Source organism: Anser anser, assembly GCF_964211835.1.
Source record: "Anser anser genome assembly, chromosome: 18".
Classification (NCBI taxonomy): Eukaryota; Metazoa; Chordata; class Aves; order Anseriformes; family Anatidae; genus Anser; species Anser anser.
In genome coordinates this window covers 456,541-476,560 of record NC_139739.1, presented here as the reverse complement: position 1 = coordinate 476,560, position 20,020 = coordinate 456,541, and the positions used below count along the sequence as shown (strand labels likewise).

Genomic DNA, 20,020 nt, shown 5'->3' with positions numbered 1-20,020 from the left:
GCCCAGCCTTGGGACATCCACACAATAACAGCAATCAGAAAGCCTCTCCTACACAAGCAAAAGGAAGGGCCCACTCCTGTAAATGAGTCGAGGCACAGAAGACAAACATTCTTGGCCAAGGCTGGGTTTCATGGGTAGGAGAACAACCGGCCACAGGCAGGAAGCTGGGACAGAGCCAGGGTCAGATCAGGGCTTTGCTGTGGGAGAAGTCATGTTTCTGCATCCAGCAGAGGCTTGTCTGCAATAGTGACTAGTGTCTGTTTGGTAAATAGCACCATACAGACTATAGTCTGGAGCAGACAATGAGCTGAACAGAAGGGTGGTGATGTTTGGAGCCAAAACCAAGGAAAAGACAGCAGGAAGAGCCTTGCTCCAGGGAAAGGTGGACCATAACATCCCACTGAAGCTCAGGCTATGCAACACCACAAAGACGGTGTAAATGACCATGGTCAATAATCCAGAGGCCAAACACTAGTGAATCTGATCAGAGCTCTGCATACTCCAGACTTTTCATTTGAGACAACTGCCTTTACTCTCCACCTCTTTAAACAAAGCCAGAATAAAAACATGTAATGCCCAGTCCCAAAGCCCTCATCTATTGATGATTCAGACCTGCAAAGAGTGGTCCCCTAGGATGTCCCCCAGAAAGGATACAAAAAGAAAAGACAGCTCTTCATTCAAAGGCCACAGAACAGTTCGGGTGTCCGGAACATCAACATCTCTGTGCTGCAGTGGGCCCTGCTGCAGACCTCCACACTGCCCAACTTGCACCTGAAAGCTCAAACGTGTCTGGAGGCACAGCCCAATTTATTACACTTGGCAAAGTGGAAGCGGTAACTAAAACAACCTACACTACGGAAGCTCAATAAGGCAAGCACAGAAACAGATGGAAGAGCAGAGAAACCATGCCTTGCTGAGGAAGGCAAAGAAACAGGGAGGCCTACAGAGACCATGCAGCAGCAGCAGATAGCCCCACAAAGATGTGATCTTCCCTCCTGGCACAGCACCGTTTCTCCCAGGAGCAGAAAGTTCCCTGGCAAACGCAGGTCCATGTCTCACCCAAAGACACTGAAGACCATCACACATCTCCCACAGGCTGTGCCCAACCCTGACAGAAGAAAAAAAAAAAACAAAAAAACCCTTCCCAGCTGACCTGACAAAAACACTGAATTACTGCTTAGGAAAATACAAAACAGGGCAGAACCACCCATCAGAGCAGCATGTTCCCGTGCAGCTCCAGCAGCCCAAGACACGCGTGGAGAGGAGGCCTGGGAGCCACACCTGCCTGAGCAGACATGGCTGAAATGTCTGTTCACAGCACAGGTCAAAACACCCCAGTTCGTGCCAACGTTATAACTTGTGCTTTAACGGGACTTCGCCTGTGAATGTGTGTGGCTCCTTTGCACTCATGAACAGGCCTGGAAATCATAGAATCATAGAACAGTTTGGGTGGGAAGGGACCTAAAAGATCGCCTAACTCCAACCCCCCTGCCACTGGCAGGGACACCTCCCACTAGACCAGGCTGCCCAAAGCCCCATCCAACCCGGCCTTGAACACTTCCAGGGATGGGGCAGCCACAGCTTCTCTGAGCAACCTGTCCCAGTGCCTCGCCACCCTCTGAGTAAAGAATTCCCTCACCGCAATTGTGATCAAATGCAGAGCTGACAGCAGAGGGGATCGGCTCCCTGGTGTCTTTGCCCAGCTCCTTGCCCACTTCTCCCTCAGCTCTGCTCCACCTGATCATCAGCTCTCTGCCTGACACACGCTGCTGCTTCCCTGCAGTGTGACGAGGGGATGCAGTGGCAGCACGGATGAGCTGCACTGAGCTCAGTGATGTGCTGGGCTCGCAAGCTGCTACACACAGCTGAGTGCTCCCAGGAAAGGGCACCGACTTCTGCAGAAAAACCACCCAGTGACTGCAGGGTGTGGAACTGGACTGGACACAAAGCTAAATAAGGTAGAAACTGTGAAAAGCGTCACTGTAAAAATGTCCCATTGCTGCAGCAACTACAGAAGACGGAATTAGCTAAATTTCTCCCCTGAATGCAGCAGGCGGTATCTGAGCTGGAAGCAGGCAGAACCAGCACTGCCTCAAGGATGCTGGAGTTCACACTCCCAGCTCCATCCCTGATGTGGTTTTTCTTCTAGCCAGCACCTCCACGTGCCAGCATGACATAACACAGCAGCCCCACCTGTGAGAAAGCTAAACACATAGCTCATTGCAAAATATCTGAAAACCCAGGGTTTCCAAAATGAGCGAACAAGTAAACATTTCCTAATCTCTTACTACTAAACAGACAGATTCCTCAAGGAGGTGAGACAGGCAGTTCTCCACCAGAGCTGCTTTGAACCTCCTTGGAGGAATCAAGTGTAGGAAAGCACTCAGCTTGAAGTGACGGTAAAAGGGAAGGAGAACAGAAATCAGGCTAAAAGCAAAATTGAGTTCAGCTGACTGTCTAGATACCTTGTTCTATGATGAGATACCCTTTATGTAAGAGTCAGAAAGCAGAGAAGAGGATAAACATTTTTAAAATTACTGAGTAGTGCCTTTGCACAAATGAAGTGAGTACTACAGTGAAATGTAACAAACACCAGTGAAGAAGCAAGCACTGCTGGGACAGGGAAGGATAGGAATATTATGCAGGAAGGACTGGACAACTTTGTGCATTAGAGCAACACAAATGGTTCAACATTAGAGCAACACCAATGAAGTTCAAGAGTAAAATATGCAAAGACATGCACTTCAAGACTAATAGCAAGAATTTCTACTACAGGGCAGGGAATCACCATTTGGAAATAAAATGAGGAGAACCTATCCAGTGAACTGATGTATCTCCAGTAAAGAAAGACAAACTGTGATTCCCGTTGGATGCAAAAGACTAGCAATTTAGAGAACAATGGTGTTACTACTGAGAGGCATCAACGCTGGAAATTATTTTGACCATCAGAGTGCTGAAGCTCCAGAATAGCCCTATAGTACAGTATAGTAGTATACAACTTTATACAGTATAGTAGTATAGAAGCAACCAAAACGTTACTGTTAAAATGGGATTGCTTAGTTTATGAATCAGTGTTAATATTACATGGCATGTGCAATAACAGGAGACTGGATTCAGCACCTCAGGGCACATCTTTCATCCCTCTTAGTTGAATCACAGATTCCTCTAGTTACTCTAAGCTTCTACAGCTTTTCTGGGAGAGTAACTGAAGTCAGCAACGTCAGCAAAATTATTATTAATTAAACAATTTAACTAAAGGGAAAAAAGGAAAAGAGGAAAAGTGGAGGGAAAAAAAAAACAAAACAACAAGTGTGGAAGTGCAGAGGAAAGAAATTACTCTCTACTTCCCACCAACGAGCGATGCTTGACCACATCCTTGCAGCAGAGCCTCAATGCACGTAGCCATGGCTTGGGAGGACTGACGTTTTCACATGAGCCCACCCCTCCTCTCTTCCTTTTTCCACCTTTTATTGCTGAGTGTGACATCATATGGTATGGAATATGGAATATGGTTGGTTTAGGTCAGCTGCCCTGGTGATGTTCCTTCCTCCCCTCCTGCCCACCCCCAGCCCGCTGGCTCTGGGGGGGTTGCAGGGAGTCCTGATGCGGTGCCAGCACTGCTCAGCAGCAGACACAACACTGGTGTGATACCAGGGCTGTGCTGGCTACACGTGCAGAGCACAGCACTGTGTGGGCTGCTGCAGGGAAAGTTAACATCCCAGCCAGACCCAGTACACCACAGAAACTGCTATTGCATTAGTTTGTTAGAGCTGTCATCCATCTGTTGTGGCCATGTAAGGAAGAAGGATCCCGAAGTACACTGTCACTTCAAAACATCAGCATTCTGACTCATTCTTACAGCTATAATCATTGACTGCATAGCAGACAGTCTTCTGGTCAAGCAGCTGGACTATATCCTTGAAATAGCATATAAAGAATATGGCAGAACAGACCCAAGCCCAGAATCTAGCAGACATGAGGGGGAGACAAGGAGATAGCCTTTACTGCCGTGTATCATGTAATGCTACAAAATTAGTGCAAATTACATTCATGCACAAGCTCTTTTTTCTTTCCTTAATGATGAATACAGATAGAACTGTGTAGAATATTTGTATAGAGCATCAGCAAAGCAATTGTGTTCTGCCTATTAAATCATTGATTTTCCAATCCAGGCAACAAATTGATAAGGGAAGAGGGAAAATGTCAGACTAACTTTGAAACAGTGATTGCAGTTCCTGTGCTGGAGCCCAGAAGCGGGTTAGAGCAGAAGTTAAAGGGAGCTTCAGTCTCCTGTTAGTATCAGCCAAAGCAGAACAAACCTTTCAGTCGAGGTGGAGTCACAGCTGTGCTACAGCCCGCAGCATAGACTAAAATAACATTGCTCTTGACTGAAGCTGCTCTTTTGGAATGAAATGCAAACATGTTGAAAGTTGAAAAAAAAGTGGTTTTGTAGTCTCCCACCTACAGGGTGGGAGAACAACATCCCAGCGCCCTTCTCGGTGCTGACCGGAGAGCCTGACAGCACCCGCCGCCTGGGCGTGCTCTGACGCAACGCCCTGCGGCTGGCGGATGCCTGTGGGCAGTGAGAGATGAGGGAAGGGGGTCTCGGGCGAGTTCCCCAGTCCTTCAGCAACCGGGGACAACGTAACAACCATTTTGTGACTTTGGCTCCTCATGATGCTCGCCTGCATCTTCACTACATTGCCCCAGTACCCTCTAAAGGGAACAAGCTGCAAACTCAAACCAACTTTGCACCCTGCAAGTCCAGCACGGAGCACTCGAACACCCCCTCATCTCCCAGCATTTTGTGCTGCTTCTAGGAGGCGGTGTTTAGAGCCACCACCGGATTCTCTGAGCCATCTTCTGAATTTGACATCACGGCTCACTGAATTTTCTAGTAAGTACTTTACAAAGGTAAATATGATGGAAGACACAACAATGACTGAAAAAAGGTAGCTAAAATTTAGAAATACATACTAATCCTATGGGCAGGAATGTAACAATTTTGACATATTCCCAAGACCATATTCAATGAAATTAATATAATTCTAATTTTACAAGCTGAATATTGCAGTTTTACCTTAACCGAGGTGCAACACTTCAGAATAAGAATTGATGCATGAACACACTACCCCCTCAAACAACTCCCCTTCACCTGGAATATTAGGGAGAGAGAAAGATGTGAAGGTTTTCAGGAGGTTATTCTTGTTTGGGTTTTGGAGGGGTAGTTTCAGTACTAAAAAGATCTCTGCAGAAATTCTCAGGTAATTGTTTTTACATTCTTAGTCTTGACATTGTTAAATCCAGTGTTTGACATTTTGTGTGTGTTTTATTGAATTTTTTAATGATGACCTGAAAATTAAAGATTGATCACCCAAGAAAGTCTCTTAAATGTTTTGAAGTACAGATGCTGAAAAAGCAATTTTTTGTAATGCAAAAACTTTCTTCAAGCAGAATCAGAATGTCATCATCTTATTACTGTACTTTTTAGTGAATTTGCTGTGATGAGTAAGAAAAACTAACAGTTGTGCTTACCTGAGAATAATCAGCCCTCTGTTTGTACATCCTAAGTAGACACTCTTTTCCCCTCCGCCATGGCACACCTCAAGATACACACACTTCACAGAAATGCAGAGCTGAGTCTTTGGGGGTACTGCAGCTTCAGCATCTGCCAAGGGTTAATCTGACACACAAAGCTTCTCCCTGTCTATGAATACAACACTGACTTTTACTTTCTCCTACAAGTTACTTGGGGATTTGAAATGACTATCAGTGGAACTAGACTAAATGTTCTATAATACTCTTTATTTGCAAATAAAGCAAGGTTCCAGAGACCAAAATGAAGCATATGTGCCGCTACCTTAATACAGGCAGCCCATCCAACTTTGAGCAGCAAGCACGTAAAAGAGAGGCATAGAAGTTCTCTTGTAACTGCAAAAAGATGATAAGCACCTAGGGAGAGACTTAAACTGTGTTTTAATAATAATCTGAAGAGTACTCTCAGCATCACAACAGGAACTGTTAATAAGCTCTGCAGAGGCTGAAAAGCCAGCGCTCTACATGGAGCCTTGGCATTTAGAGACACCATCTGCTTTGCAAAGGTTGACAGTCTGAGACTTCTGGTTAAACTCCAGATCTCCTTGTTGTGAAGGGCTCAGTAACTTGTGAGTTGCCCTCAGTCCATTACCTTCTGCTTACCGAGTCACAGAGTGCATTATATCTCCCTGCAGAGCACTACAGCAGCTGGGCTATGTTATATTCTGCGCCTGTCTTGCTCAGCATTAGATAGTACACTTAAGAGAGCTTTCCATCTAAATCAGTGAAATGCAAACAGAAAATTCTGTTGCTTCAGCAAAGAGGCCAACTCTAACATTCTGGCTTGGAAACACACGTTTAGATACATTTTTTGCCTGTCAGCATGGTTATTTTGTATGAGGTTTTGTTTTGCATGTGGATTAGATGAAAGAGACAATTAAGACTCGACTTTTTAATTGGTACTGGATGTATTTTAACAACAGGAATAGGCTTTCTCAACAAGAACTGCATGTTCTCTTTTTCCAGTGTAACTTAACTCTGAGAGAGGGAACATAGAAAAATAGCCAAATAACAGCTGAAACGTGAGATCCTGTACTCAGAAGCTAGGGAAACTATTCAAATACAAAGTGTAGACTGGCTGAGTCAGCATACCAACCTAAAGTTATGTTTAGGCTTAAATCCAAACAAGTAAAACATTCTCTGCTGCAACAAAACATTTTTTTTTTAAACAATTATTTTCTGGGATTGCATGCTGAATGTATCATTAAATTCAAAGCTCCTGTAAGACATAATCATATTAAGATGAACTTTCTAGTCCCAATGTGACTGGGTTTGAGTCAGCAAAACAGTAAGAGAATTAAAAATGCAAGTGAGAACCCACGAAGGCTGAAGAACAAGAGCAAGTCACTTCCTTCTGCAGCAGTGCTTGTTTCATTCTGGGATGAGTTAAAACAACTACCACAGGTTTAGCAGTTCCCTGTAAGTGCTGATATTTATCTCATCTCAGCACTTCTGTACCACTTTTCTGTAATAGTGCTGAGTAACACAAAGCCAGATCACACTGACCATACAGGCACTTAGAAGAAACATCACAGAACGCGAATCAAGCTCTTTCATCCAGTAAATGGATGTGGTCTGCGCAATGACAAGGGGCTTGAAAAAATGGGAGGAGACAATACGGACAACCCCAGACAGCTCATCAAACTGTCACGAGGAAGAAAAACAAAACCAAGTGACAGCTTCCATTTCCCAAGACTGCATTTCCTTACTTTCTTGGATTTGCTCAGAAAGAATTGGGGTGATTCTCCAGAAAGCAGCAAGTGCTTCAGAGCGGAGGCTAATGAAACTGTTTCTGAACCCTAGAGGTTTGCTTGTGCTGCTCAAAATAGATCCATCCCCATGTTAGAGGCACTCATGGCTGAACACGGCTGTGCACTCTCCCAGTATCTACCAACAGCCTGTACGCTCCATTGCTTAGCTTCCACTGGAAATAAAACACATTAAGATAAACTCCACAGCAACAGGAACATTCCCTCAATCCTGACCACAAGCTGGGAAGCCAGCACGTTCCCCAAGCACAACCAAGGATGACGTCTCCACCTCCCACAGGAATCCAGAGTTCACATCTCCCCCTGCTCCCTGCCTGGACAATTCAAGGTCCCACTTCTCCACGCGAGCCCTTCTGTCCCTGTCACTGACCAGTGGATCTCACGCAAGTCCACACATCTCCCCGAGACCAGCCCTACAACTGCAGCAGAGATGTGGGATGTACTTTGTGCTTTGCTAGAGGCATCTACCATTGCACTTTGAAAAAGCCCTTGCACAAATGTAGGGGAAGCCAGACACAAAGTTTCATCCTCCCTGCTGGGTGCTCTGTCACACTAACAGAAATGCCATCAATGCCATGCTCAGTGCTCTCTAACACTAAGCACCCCACAGGCACTTTTGCCTCAAACCTATTTTGCCTCACTCATTTTCCCTAACTCGTGTGAAGGAGGAGGTTTGCAACACTAATCAGAAAGCTAGGACTGTTGCATTTTCTCCAGTTCCCCTTATCTTCTTCATTCAGCTCTTGAAGAGTCAGCTATTATGAGAAATTAAGCAATTCATCAAGCCCGTTTCAATTACCTGCTGTTGATAACATCAGAGTACAATTAGCATCTACAAACGAACCAAGTGCCAACTGCCAGGCAGAAACAGAAGCTAATTTACAGCATGGGGCAGCCTCCAAGAGCTGAGATTCAGGGGCTGCCAGCAAACATTTGTTTTGTTATACCAGCAGCGGCCCTGTTCTGCCCCTCCTTGCACAGCTGCATACACCCAGCTGAGTCGTGCAGCCAGAACACGTCCTAACAACAGCTGCAATGACAGCAGTGCAGACTCCCACATCTCACGACCAGAGATGCAAACACATTTTTGTTTGCTTCCACATCCAGCAATGTGAAAGAGGAGAAATGGACTTCACTTTGATTTTCGTAATTCAGTCCTTCTCAGCCTGCCAGTAGGATGCCCATGTCTCTCCCTAGAAGAACATATGGCTCCTACATTCTATTACTTTAACGTGTACATTCTGAACACAAACTTAGTTAGGATTTGATCCACGTGTCTCTCAAATTACAAGGCAGCAAACTGACAAGCTCCCGCAGTAATGGCCAGGTAATAAGCCACATCATTTCTTGCCTTAGTGCAAGACTTCCTACATTTCTTTCTGACACCTGAACAGCTCTTCAAATGTACTGTACCTTCTCATCTGCCTTCTGCTGTGACCTTGGGCTTTCTGCTGCCTTCTGAGCAGGTGAGTAACTGAACGTGGACACATTACATTGGCACACAATCTGTCAAGTGCCTGTTTATTTTATGAAGATAGTCTGGCAGAATTGGGATAACTAAAGATAGCACACAGTAAGCCTCCTGGCTCCTGGTAGCAGCTCTGATAGTCACTGCATTTACTGAGAAATTCTGCTCCGCTTCAGGGCCTTACCTAAATTGGAGGAGGCTCTGCCTTCAGCAGCTCGGTCCTGCAGACTCTCAGCGATGTGCAACTGTTCTTCATGGTACTGCTTAGCTCTCTCCAGGTCCTGCATACATCTAGCTGCATGGCCCAAGCCAGCATAAGCTCGCATCTCAATGGCTTTCTCAGCCAGCTCCTGGGCCAACTCCAGCACATAGTTGTGGTAGGACATGGCTTTGTCGAAGTTTCTCCGGTAGTGGTAAGCGCTGCCGAGGTTGCTGTAGGCTCGGGCTTCCTCCCGCTTGTTGCCCAGCTCCTTGGCGATCTTAAGATGTTGTTCATGGCACTGCACCGCATTTTCAAAATCCCCCATTGCAATGTACACTGCTCCCATATTTCCCAGCTCCCGTGCCTCAGAGAGCTCATCTTTGGACTGCTTTGCAAGGAGGACACACTGCTTGTGGCTAGCCAGTGCATTTGGGTAGTCCCCAATGGCTGTGTACACATGGCCCAGACTGCTCAGTGCTGAGGACGCTGCCTGCAGGGATAAGAAAGAAAAAGTAAGTACAAGATCCCATGGAAACAAGTCAGATGGCCTCAGTCCCAGCAATCGCAGCCACAAAAGGCCATTCTGGAAAGAACGTGACTGCCAGCTTGAAAAGCTGCTCTCTTGCAGTTCTACACCGCTCGGGGCAGCTCAGGCGGGGGCAGCAGAACGCGGTTGACTCAGGAGAGCAGTGCTAAGATTATCTCTTTTCTCTGAAGCACACAGCGTGTCTGTATGTGGTAGAGGGGAAGGATAGGACTGCAAAGATGCAGAGACCACCAAGGAAACAAAGAAAGCAATAGCTGTAGAAAACTGCACTCTACCAGGAACCAGGATGGACCAGCCTGAGCTGTCTCACAGAGCAACACTTCCCCTGAAGGCAGCCACACCTAAGTCACCTCTTGTAACTACTATAACATCTACATCAAGTCCTATTAACATTGCAAACAATCCTGTGCATAGCAGCTTTCGAGAAAGCAGACAAGTAATGATATTCCCCTGCAGAGAACATCACAGACGAATGCTTGCCCTGTTAACCTCCACCCAGTGAGCTCACGGCAGTGTTACAGAATCCTCAGACCCTGCAGGCTGGTGCCAAAGAGCCCATCCACAGAGACCACCAGCAGCATGTGTAACGACATAACCACGCAGAATGCTGAGCCATCACGCGGTCTCTTCTTTCCAGGGTCAACAGCCACTGAATACCACTGAATACCTCTGCTGGAAAACTCGCACACCTGCAGCCAGCACTCAGCAGAGAGCAGGGAGATGCCTCTGTTGCTTATCTTGCAAAACCAGTAGGCCAGCATGCACTCACCAACATCTTCACGTACTTCTGTTTGGCCAATCATACCATGTTCACAAGAGCACAGTTCTCACTGCGTAGCATCAAGGTCCTTGTATCACAGCATCATTTGTTACTGAGCCCCTGAGAATCTTGGGACTGCAGCAAAGACAACAGGATTTCAGCAGCTGGACTCCCTGTCCCCTGGGAATACCATAAATAAATAGTTATTTGAAAACCTGAGTTCTTACCACGGAGAAACAAGACAAATTGTCTGAGAATCAGATTCTTTTGCCTACTGTATCTACTAGGACACAGGCTTGCCTTCTACCTGGCAAAGCCAGAGTATATATATACACCTGGACAACAGGGCAAAGAGCCAAAAGCAGAGCTTCTGCTCAGTGCATATCTGCTACCTCAGCATGGCCGTTCACTCCAAAGCTCTGATCCTGAGTACTCCACGGTCCCCTGCAAAAGCATTTCTTTTGCTACCCAGCTGCTGCTGCGACCCATTTACACAACAGCCATCTTTTCAAAGACCTTCAGAAAGGTACAGTCAAGGTGAGACTGAACAGAGATCAGCCTCACCTCACCCTAGCACCAGATCTCCGGAAAGATCCAGTCCACCCTCCCACCTCAGCCGTAGCTACAGCATCTCAGAACAATTGTCCTCACTATTTGAGACGGCATACTACCAACGAAGAGGCAGCCTCACTCTCTTCCTATTTTTGGCTGCGGACTCCCAATGCATCCTTAGGCTAGTGTTCCTGTTCACGCAGTACATTCAGAGCTCTGTGACCACCTGTTCAAATTTCCTATTTCTTAACAGGCAAGATCTTGCACTGAGCGGTGTGACTCGGGGAAGAGCAGCTTGACCACATCACCAGACCGCAAGCAGGTGGGTCCCCTCTGGCTGTTCCACTGCTGGGAAGAAAGGTTTGCTCCCTTTCTTCCTGCTTTCTGAGTTCAGCTGCTGGAACAACCTATGTGGCATACTTCTGTTTTATTTTGCTAATCCCCTCTTACGTTGGCTTGGATTGCCCTCCAATGCAGCTGATACCAGTGCTTTTAGTTTAAGGAGCAAGCATGCTTCATTGTTCTGGGTGTAATACCCCTAGTCACGAAACCAAAATCTCTCCCATGAAAAGGGACTCCATGTAGTGAGTGCAAGGGGTGCAACTGAAAGCACCTCGCAGGTCATGCCAACCAGCTATCTGCGACCTGAACACCACCGAACTGGAGAGGCTTCAGCACAGTACCACTGATAAAGACACCAGCCTAACTCCAGGGGGGCACAAGACAAGCTGTAAAAAATGAGAGTCTGGTTCTGCACACACAAGACATGAATCAGGCCAAAGCTTCTCAGAAGTGCACAGGCAGCAAGAAGTTCTGCAGGGCTAGACTCACCTAAGACTTTGTAGATTCACACACGCAGACACCTTGCAGAGCCACACACACCTTGCTGCACAGAACAAACTGCTAGGCCACTTGGGACAAAATTAAATCCCAGCACAATGCAACCCTAAGCAGAGCTGACTCAGCGACCTCAATTAATTCTGGAAGACAGGCCACCGCCACCAGTAGCACTTCTGATGTAACTGGGAAAAGACTGGAAATGCCTTTCTGGAAACACACGAGTCAAACTGTTCCCTGCTGGTGCTGCTTAAAAAAGGGGGATGCTTACATATGCAAATTGCTAGACAAGCTGTGGCAAAGAGCCATCTAGACAGAGATTCAGATGATGTTAACATCTTACAGCTAGGGAAAAGAGGCATAAATGGAAAGCAGGAGATCTCAGACTTTCTGTGCACAAGACAAACGTGCCAGATACAGAGATTGTTCATACTGTACACGTGAATCTTTTCACGCACACAGATGCAGAAAGGCTACCTCTACCCTCCGATACGGCATTCCCACGCGTTACGTTCTGTAGCAGCCTGAGTTGCTAACTGAGCCGAGTGATCTGAAAGATGCACTTCTCGATCATCTTGGAACCTGCACGAACAGAGCCTACGGCACTTTCAGCTTCCCACGGGCTGGTTGCAGCATCTCTTCTCCAGCAAGATAAATATCAGTACTCTCTAAATACTCTCAGGGGCAATCACTGGAACAACTGCATAGTTTGACATTAAAGCAGCGTTTGGGAGCAATTTGGTGATTACATCTGCTGAGGATACCAATGACTCACTTCAGGGGGTTAGTAATACAACTCAGGAAGATAAATTCATCACTGCATACTTAATAAAATCCTCCACATAACAGCATCCACTGGGAACTCTATGTGGCTCACACATCGGGCCAACAGGGTAGAGATATTCCCATATGCACTGGCATAAGCATCAATATGTTGTGGTGGATACGAGGTTGGCACTGGTTGTGCAAGTGCAACAGACTTCAGCTGTGCTAGCACGAATTTCTGATTGGTAGCAGGATGATGCGAAACTACAGCTTCACACCAGCAGGGCTGTGCATCAGCAAACAAAGAAAATCAATGTTTTATATATCTGACAAAGACAAATTTTACAGTGGGGGTTGCTTACACCTTCAATTTTGCAATTTATCACTTTAATAGAAAGCAGATTCTTCTGCCGCTAAGCTGAGGTACAGAATGGAGTTCTGAAATGGGTTTCAAATTGCTCGCTTTTTCCTGGAGGCAGCAGACAGCTTAGGTTTTTCAGCTGAATAACGTGAAGAGTCTGATGTTAAGCAGATGTGCATCACAGAATGACAATTAATAGGGACCTGGTGACTGAGAGAGATGTCTTTCTTAGATATTTCACCCATGCCAGAGAATGGTCATTTCCCAATTATGTTACGTTAAAACAACTGTTTGACTGATTGCACAGCCTCCTTATATGAGAACATTGCATAATAATCCTAAAATGGGCAAGGTGAAAATGCTCTGCCTGGTATCCCACTACATGGAAACCCTAATCCCCAAATACGGACACCAATCAGGGCTGGTCAGAGACTGAGCTTTCACAGCTGAGGTGGGGAAATGCACAGTATGGACCAAGCACTTGTGATATACAGAAGCCTGACTGCAGCGCTCACCCTGCCCATGGCAGGGGCTTGGCACTAGGTGATCCCTGAGGTCCCTTCCAGCCCAGGCCATTCTGTGATTCTGTATTGAGCTCGTGCTCTTGTTAGAGTAGGGGTTCACAGGAGTTGAGTTTGGCTGTAGAGGTCAGCAGCAGATCACCTTGGGAACAGCCTGGTCTTTGTGCTATTCTAGGTCTTCAGAAAGAACATCACCCCTTTTTGAACTGTAGCCTTTCCAGCTGATGGGTTTAAACAATATTATGAGTTTACAAGCACAGGAATGTGAACATATACCCCGTGCTTGCAGCTGATACTGGCCTGCAGGGACACAAAGCCTTAACCAGTTTCTATTGTTCCAGTTTACACCCTTCCTGACAAGCCAGGCTTGGGTCCTGAGGCAGAGAGGTACTAAAACGTATGTTGTAAGAGACACTGGGACTGTGCCTAGTCAAGAGAAAGAAATGGATGTGAACTGACCTAATGTGGATACGAAGCCAACATCTGACAGAAACCTTTTCTCTGTCGGATGTACAAAGGTTGACTAATAGTAATATAACACTGTGTAAGCATTTAAGCTCTTTCTGCATGTAAGCATGCAAATTCTGTTTGTTTTATAGCTATGGACTGTGCCACTGCTGTGCACACAGGCAGGACAGTAGCCTAGCAGGGAATGAATACTTTCAGGAGCTACCAAAATGATCCAGTGCCTGTAAATTGCATTTTATATCCGATTCTAGTAAGCCCCTTTATTATTTGATCAGAATCCACCAGTATTCCACAAGTAGCTCCGGAGATAAGTGATTGTGTACTAGTGCAAAATTCACACCCAAATACAGTAGGTGCCCCATCAACATTCAAAGTCACCCTTCCCTCCTCCCTCAAAAGTGAGGTTTGTGTGTCTGTACCACATCCAGCATTTTCTTTGTATGGCACGCTTTTGAAAACAAAGAGCAAGCAGCAGGTAATATTCTCCTCCTGTATATTATCTGTACACAGAAAGAAGGAATGGCTTTGCTTTCAGGTAATTATTGCCTGGAAAACAAAACAAAAACCCACACTGGAATCAATAACCCTGTCAAATCCAGTTTATTTATAGAAGGTTTCAGTCTTTTACACAGAAACTGCCATTTTCAATGAGTCTCTCTTTAAAAAACTGTATTTCATTCTTATAACTGCAGGTTTAGGCACTGCAGCAAACTGAACATCAATGAATGGAAGCAATGCTGCAGAAACCAGTTATTAATAGTATTGCACAGAAAAAGGAATACAGCCCTTTTCACTTCTTCCCACTACACCACAAGCAAAGGCTTAACACCTCCATCATTCTTGGATGAAATCACTCAAGACACACAAGATGTGCAGCTGAGCTCCCTGGCACTGACCCTGGATGCTCCTCTTCCTGCACAGGATGCTCCAGGCCAACCTTGTCCTTCCCAAAGCGCCTCTGCACAGTCCTTCTGGAGCAGGGTCCGATCCTAATGTTACTCTTGCTCATAAAGCTGTACATCATTTTACTGGGAAACTTAATATGGGAAAAGCTTTGGCTGAGGTGGGCCTTCTGAAAAACCAAGAAGTGCTGATCCCCGAGTTGTGGATCTAGACCAGGTTTCCACATCATTTCTTGTACCATAATCAGGGTACAGGCCACAGTAGAGTACTAGGTTTTGCAGATACTGTGAAAAGTAATTAAAAACAGAAGGCTGCATTTCTTTCAGCTAAAATCCATGTAGTGTGAAGGTCAAGTAGGGACATTTAAAGGAGATCCTCAGGAAGTATTACATTTCCCTTTTGAGTCACAAGTCCAGACAAAACAAAGCATGTGGCTTTCAATGCACTCCCAAATTTCCTGCTCTGTTCGGATTTCCTTTCATTCTGCTTTCACAAGCAGCCTCACATTTGAACTGGACAACTCTGTATTGAATCCAGTCAACCTTCTGACCTCCTCTAAAGAGCTGCTAAAAACAAAGAGAAAGGCAATGAATTAATGCTTTCTTACACAAATCCAGCTATGGTCAAGTGGCCAGTGGTCAAGTATTATGGTGCTCACATCACTGAACTCACCCTCTCACCTAGGCAGGTTTTTCAGTCTGAGATTTGATGCAACACTAGTGCCCTGTAAGACCCAGAATCTTCAGATGAACTCATACAGAAAGCATCTTCCCAACAGCTAGTACTCAAGTCTTCTTTGTTGCAGCAAAGAATCTGGTTCTGATATGGAGTGAGAAAGCTTTCCTCCAAGGTATGCGAGAATTCACCCCGGGTTCCTAATAAAGCAAGACTACCAGCTGCAACAAGAGGCTGAAATCAATGAGGCAAAGGCAAGCACCGCACTTTTTAATGAGGGTTTCAAGTCTGGAACCTATACGTACATCACGGGTCAGATTTTGAGTCCCAGAGGTTAATCAGACGCCTCTCAAGGACCAGCTGTTTGAAGTGGAAGCATATATGGGAACTATATGGACTGGAAAGAGTACACCTGTAATTTTGTAAGCTCAACAACAGAGCCAAACATGTGGGCCAGGCAAAGACTGAACTTCAGTGAATTGAACAATGCTGCAAAAAGCTTTCAGGAAAATATATAATCATCCCGCAGACTGAGTCAAATCTCTCACAAGTTCTCATTAAGCTGAAATCACAACACCTGTGGAACTTGAGACTTCAAGGGCAGCAGGTGTAAAAATAAAACCTCTGTCCTGTTAGGAAATCCGGAGAACCAATCTGCCTCACTCCCAGCTAACTGTGTACTGGCTTCTTCACATTCTTTCCTCAGCAGCCTGCCCTACCTTCTGCTCAGCTGTGTCCTCCCGGCAAGTGGACAGTACGAAGGTTTCAGTTCAATAAATCACCCTAGTACAAAATCAGCAATGATTCTGGAAAACATGAACCAAAATCTGCAAACATCTCCTCAGAAAGTTGGGAAAGCATTAGTCCTGGTCTCTTGATGAAGCAAACTCTACGGTCCTACACAGTCCTGAAGATGACAACATGGCTTTTGATAAAAAGACATATATCTCATAACACATAAAAAAACTACAAACACCACCACTTAAGCCACAGTGAGTCTCTGTGCACTAATGATTGGGCATACATGCTGGGATGTGCCCTGCAGAGCATCCTCCTTCTGTTCAGCCTTGTGGCTGATCCCTGGAAATCCTATTGTGGCCTTCCACCACCTCAGCTGCCAGTCAGGAAACCAGCCAGTTGCACAACTGGACCATACCCATTTCTGACTGCTCAGTACTGGGACACTGAGAGCTGAAGCTGCACACTGGGCAGTGAGTGGCTCTTGCCAACCTGACACCTGCTCAGGCAGTTGTTTTTTTTCCCAGTAGTAATGAAAATGCATATTTAAACTGGCTTGAGATCAGCAAGAATGCCCTGTGACGCTAGACTTCATCACGGATTCAGATCAGACAACAACTTTCAAAGAAAACACAACCCTTTCCTTTTGCAAATATCCCACCTGTGAACTGAAAAGACTTGATCTTTTTACCAGTTTCTGGCTTCTGTGTGTAATTTTCCACTGAGTTCCTAGAAACCGATGCTGGTCTCTCACTTCTTCAAAGAGCAGGGATTGGGAGCAGTCTTTCGCTTGAGCAAGTAGCAGCCTGATCAACCACTCTGTTATTTGTAAGCCCTGTGTAAAATGTCATGGGATTTTGAAAGCTGTTTCTCACACAGAGATTGAACCAAAGAACAGCTTGTTTCAATTTCTTGAAAGCACCTTCAGGACTCAAAAGATCCTTTAAAAGACTTTCCCAGAGAAAGACGGAAGGCATAGTGGAGAAAAGAGTGAAGAGGTAATCCCATGCACTAAAAGTGTTTACCTTACACTTCTATTAGCAGTGCCTGCATTAACCGCTAATATAGATCATCAATTAGCAAAGCCCTTCTCAGTCTGTTCCTTACTTCTGGAACTCCAGTCAGATGTGATGAAGCTATAAGGAAAAATGTATATTCTCCTCTTAGCCTTTCCTGAACACATGCACCCTTAGCAGCCAGGGACGTCTTCTGGGGCCTGGCCCATACCAGGATGCCAGCTGCGCCTGCCCTGAAGGGAAAAGACAGACCCCCGCATGCTCCCAAAACGCAACGCATGACCTCTTCTTCCTCAGAGGCCAAGCAGCTGCAACGGGACCTCGAGGACATTGTTGGAAAAGCGACTCTGTGAAGTGACTCGGCATGCTCGAGGTAGACCTGCGGTGACAGACTTGGGCAACAACAGAGCAACAGGAAGAGGCTCCTACTGACTCCACAAGAACGGGGCACTGACTCCACGTGCTGGCTGCTCACACCCCTGCTGGAGATGTAAGGCGGCGGCACTACAGTGAGGAAAAGCTGCGCTCACTGTTGGGCACGAGCTCTGCTCCAGCTTCGCCTCAGTGCCAGGCTGCAGCAGTACAAACCCGGTGATGTCTACACCTGTAGAAGGACTCCAGACTCCTGACAAGGTAACCAGGAGGAGAACCTGGCCCCACGACTAACCAGCTGCACGTGTTCCAGTGAGCTCACTCCACACTGACAAGCCCTGCGATGGCTCCTCCAGAGAAGAATGGTTGCACAGACCCACGCTTCCAGCCAAATCTACAGCACAACTGCAAGCACAGGGACCCTCGCAACTGAAGCACAAACAGTTGTAATTTCATCTCTGCCATGGCTGGATGCCATGGCTGCCATCTCTGTGGCTGCCAGCACAGTCCAAACACAGAAACCATCCTGGGCCAGGAAAGGGTGCAGACAGTGTGCCAGGGAGACATCCCCCGTTTCAGGCAAGCTCTCACACCGTTCAGTCAGAAGGGAGTTCAGCTGGGGCAGACACACGTGTTCACACATGGGGCAGAGCCCATACACCCTGACATGTTTGCTTGGAACTGTTCAGCTCACAGCAGCAAAGGTGACTGATTTATGGCACAAGCAGAATCCCAGCCTTTGCATGACAATCGCAGAGCACTGAAGGCGAGGATGAAGACAGTCTCTCCTAAGGACAGCTGTGCCACTTCTAACTCAGATTGTACTCTTACCTGACTCAGCAAAATATATATTTCTAAAATGATGGGCAAGGAAGATGAAAAAAAAAATTCTTTTATCCTGTACCATAATACACACACACCCCAGTTGTTCAAACGAAAGATTAAATACAGCTTTGCTATTTAGTAAGGGTGCGGCTTGTATAGACAAAGCACAACAGGAAGGACACCTGGAAAACATTTTGCTCTCTTCAGGAAGAGACAGAAAATCCTGGCTTTACAGACTTTATAGATTTCAGTAGAAAGAAGTGATCTATCTTTCCTACTCCATCTCCAATAAGAAAGTGAAATTTGATCTTTGACTTGCACGGTCTGACAGTAAGTAGCTGTAGTTTACAAAATGTAGGAAGCTTTATGCTGAGTTACACTGCTGGCTCAGACATGCTTTAAAGGGGACTGGAAAAAGCTACTAGAATTTCAAACCTAAATAACCACCAGCAGCTGAGCTGCACACAAAGGATGTTCAGACAGTTGCAAAATCTGCAAATTCCCAACCGAATACAGACACAGATTATGTCTGTAACAGCCGTCATATTTCACTAACACTCCTCCCCCAGAGGCTTAACACATCCCTGTCACACACATCAGCCTGTTATTCCTGACAACCTTCCATCATAACAATCCTCTGATGCCAGGAAAGGCCTCTAGTCGCAGTAAGATCCATGGCAATGCTCTCACTGCAGTAGAAAGTGTAGCATCTAACCGGCTTCTTGAGTCTCCTGGACTTTTTAAATCTCCTTTGAGCAGCTGGCTATGCTGTGTTTAATGCACCCCAAATGCAGTTTGCCCTCTTAGATGCCAGGGCACACTGCAGCTCATGTTGAGCCTGCTCTCAACCAGAACCCCCAGATCCCTTCTTGCAGAGCTGCTCTCCAGCCACTCGTTTCCCAGCCTGTGCCTGTGTCCAGCAGTGTTCCCTCCCAGTTGTAGCACCCAGCAGTTACCTTTGTTGAATTTCATGCCATTGCTGATTGTCCAATGCTCCAACAGAGCAGAATGCATCTGAATTTCCACAGCAGTTCCCTGGGAAGTCTTCTTAAAATCTTATATGGATTTTAAGTCAGTATAACTTGCAAATCAAAGGAGGCAGCTTTGGCTCCTAGCACAGCACCAGTTCTAAAAAAATGTCGTGACAGCTAAAGCAACTCATTGAGTCTGGTTACTGAGCATACACACCTGCTGCAGATGATTGTCAGAGCCACATGTTAATGAATACACCAAGTGCAGCAGCCATAGAAGCAAATGGCTACTAAAAGGAGGACGCTGAACCCCAGCCAGTTCTGCACCTACTCCTTCCAGAAATAGCTGCTTCTAGAGGGGAGGTGGGGGGAACCCTTCAAAACCTGGCCGACAATGAGAACTGCACGCTGTTGGGCATCCTGAGTCCGTGCAGGGACAAGCTGGCACAGGCAGAGTCCGTACATCTGTCCTCTGCTCTCCCTCTGGGCCCCCCGCCCTTCCCGCAGTCGTGCTCGCTGAGAAAAGGGGCAGTGGAAAAAGGGCTTGAGTCACCTAACTTCAGCATCACGAACAGTCCTTTTCCTAACCCAGCTCCTTCCTTCACCCACACCTAGGGAAGAGGGATGCTGCGTCTTTAATGAAAGGCCCTGTTCAACGCTGCACACGCGGCCAGC

The 20,020-nt window shown here is 46.2% G+C and overlaps 1 protein-coding gene across 6 annotated transcripts in view; it reads right to left on the bottom strand.

Moving 5' to 3' along the window:
• TTC28 (tetratricopeptide repeat domain 28) overlaps positions 1-20,020 on the bottom strand; it is a 171,047-nt gene that overhangs the window by 47,340 nt on the left and 103,687 nt on the right. For all 6 annotated transcript variants that reach the window (XR_014573781.1, XM_083804594.1, XM_083804595.1 and 3 more), the window contains one exon: positions 9,017-9,524. Coding sequence is in view for 5 of the 6 variants with exons in the window: in XM_083804594.1 (XP_083660720.1) it covers positions 9,017-9,524 (508 nt within the window). In the remaining variant the exon portion in view is untranslated. The remainder of the gene's footprint in view (positions 1-9,016; positions 9,525-20,020) is intronic.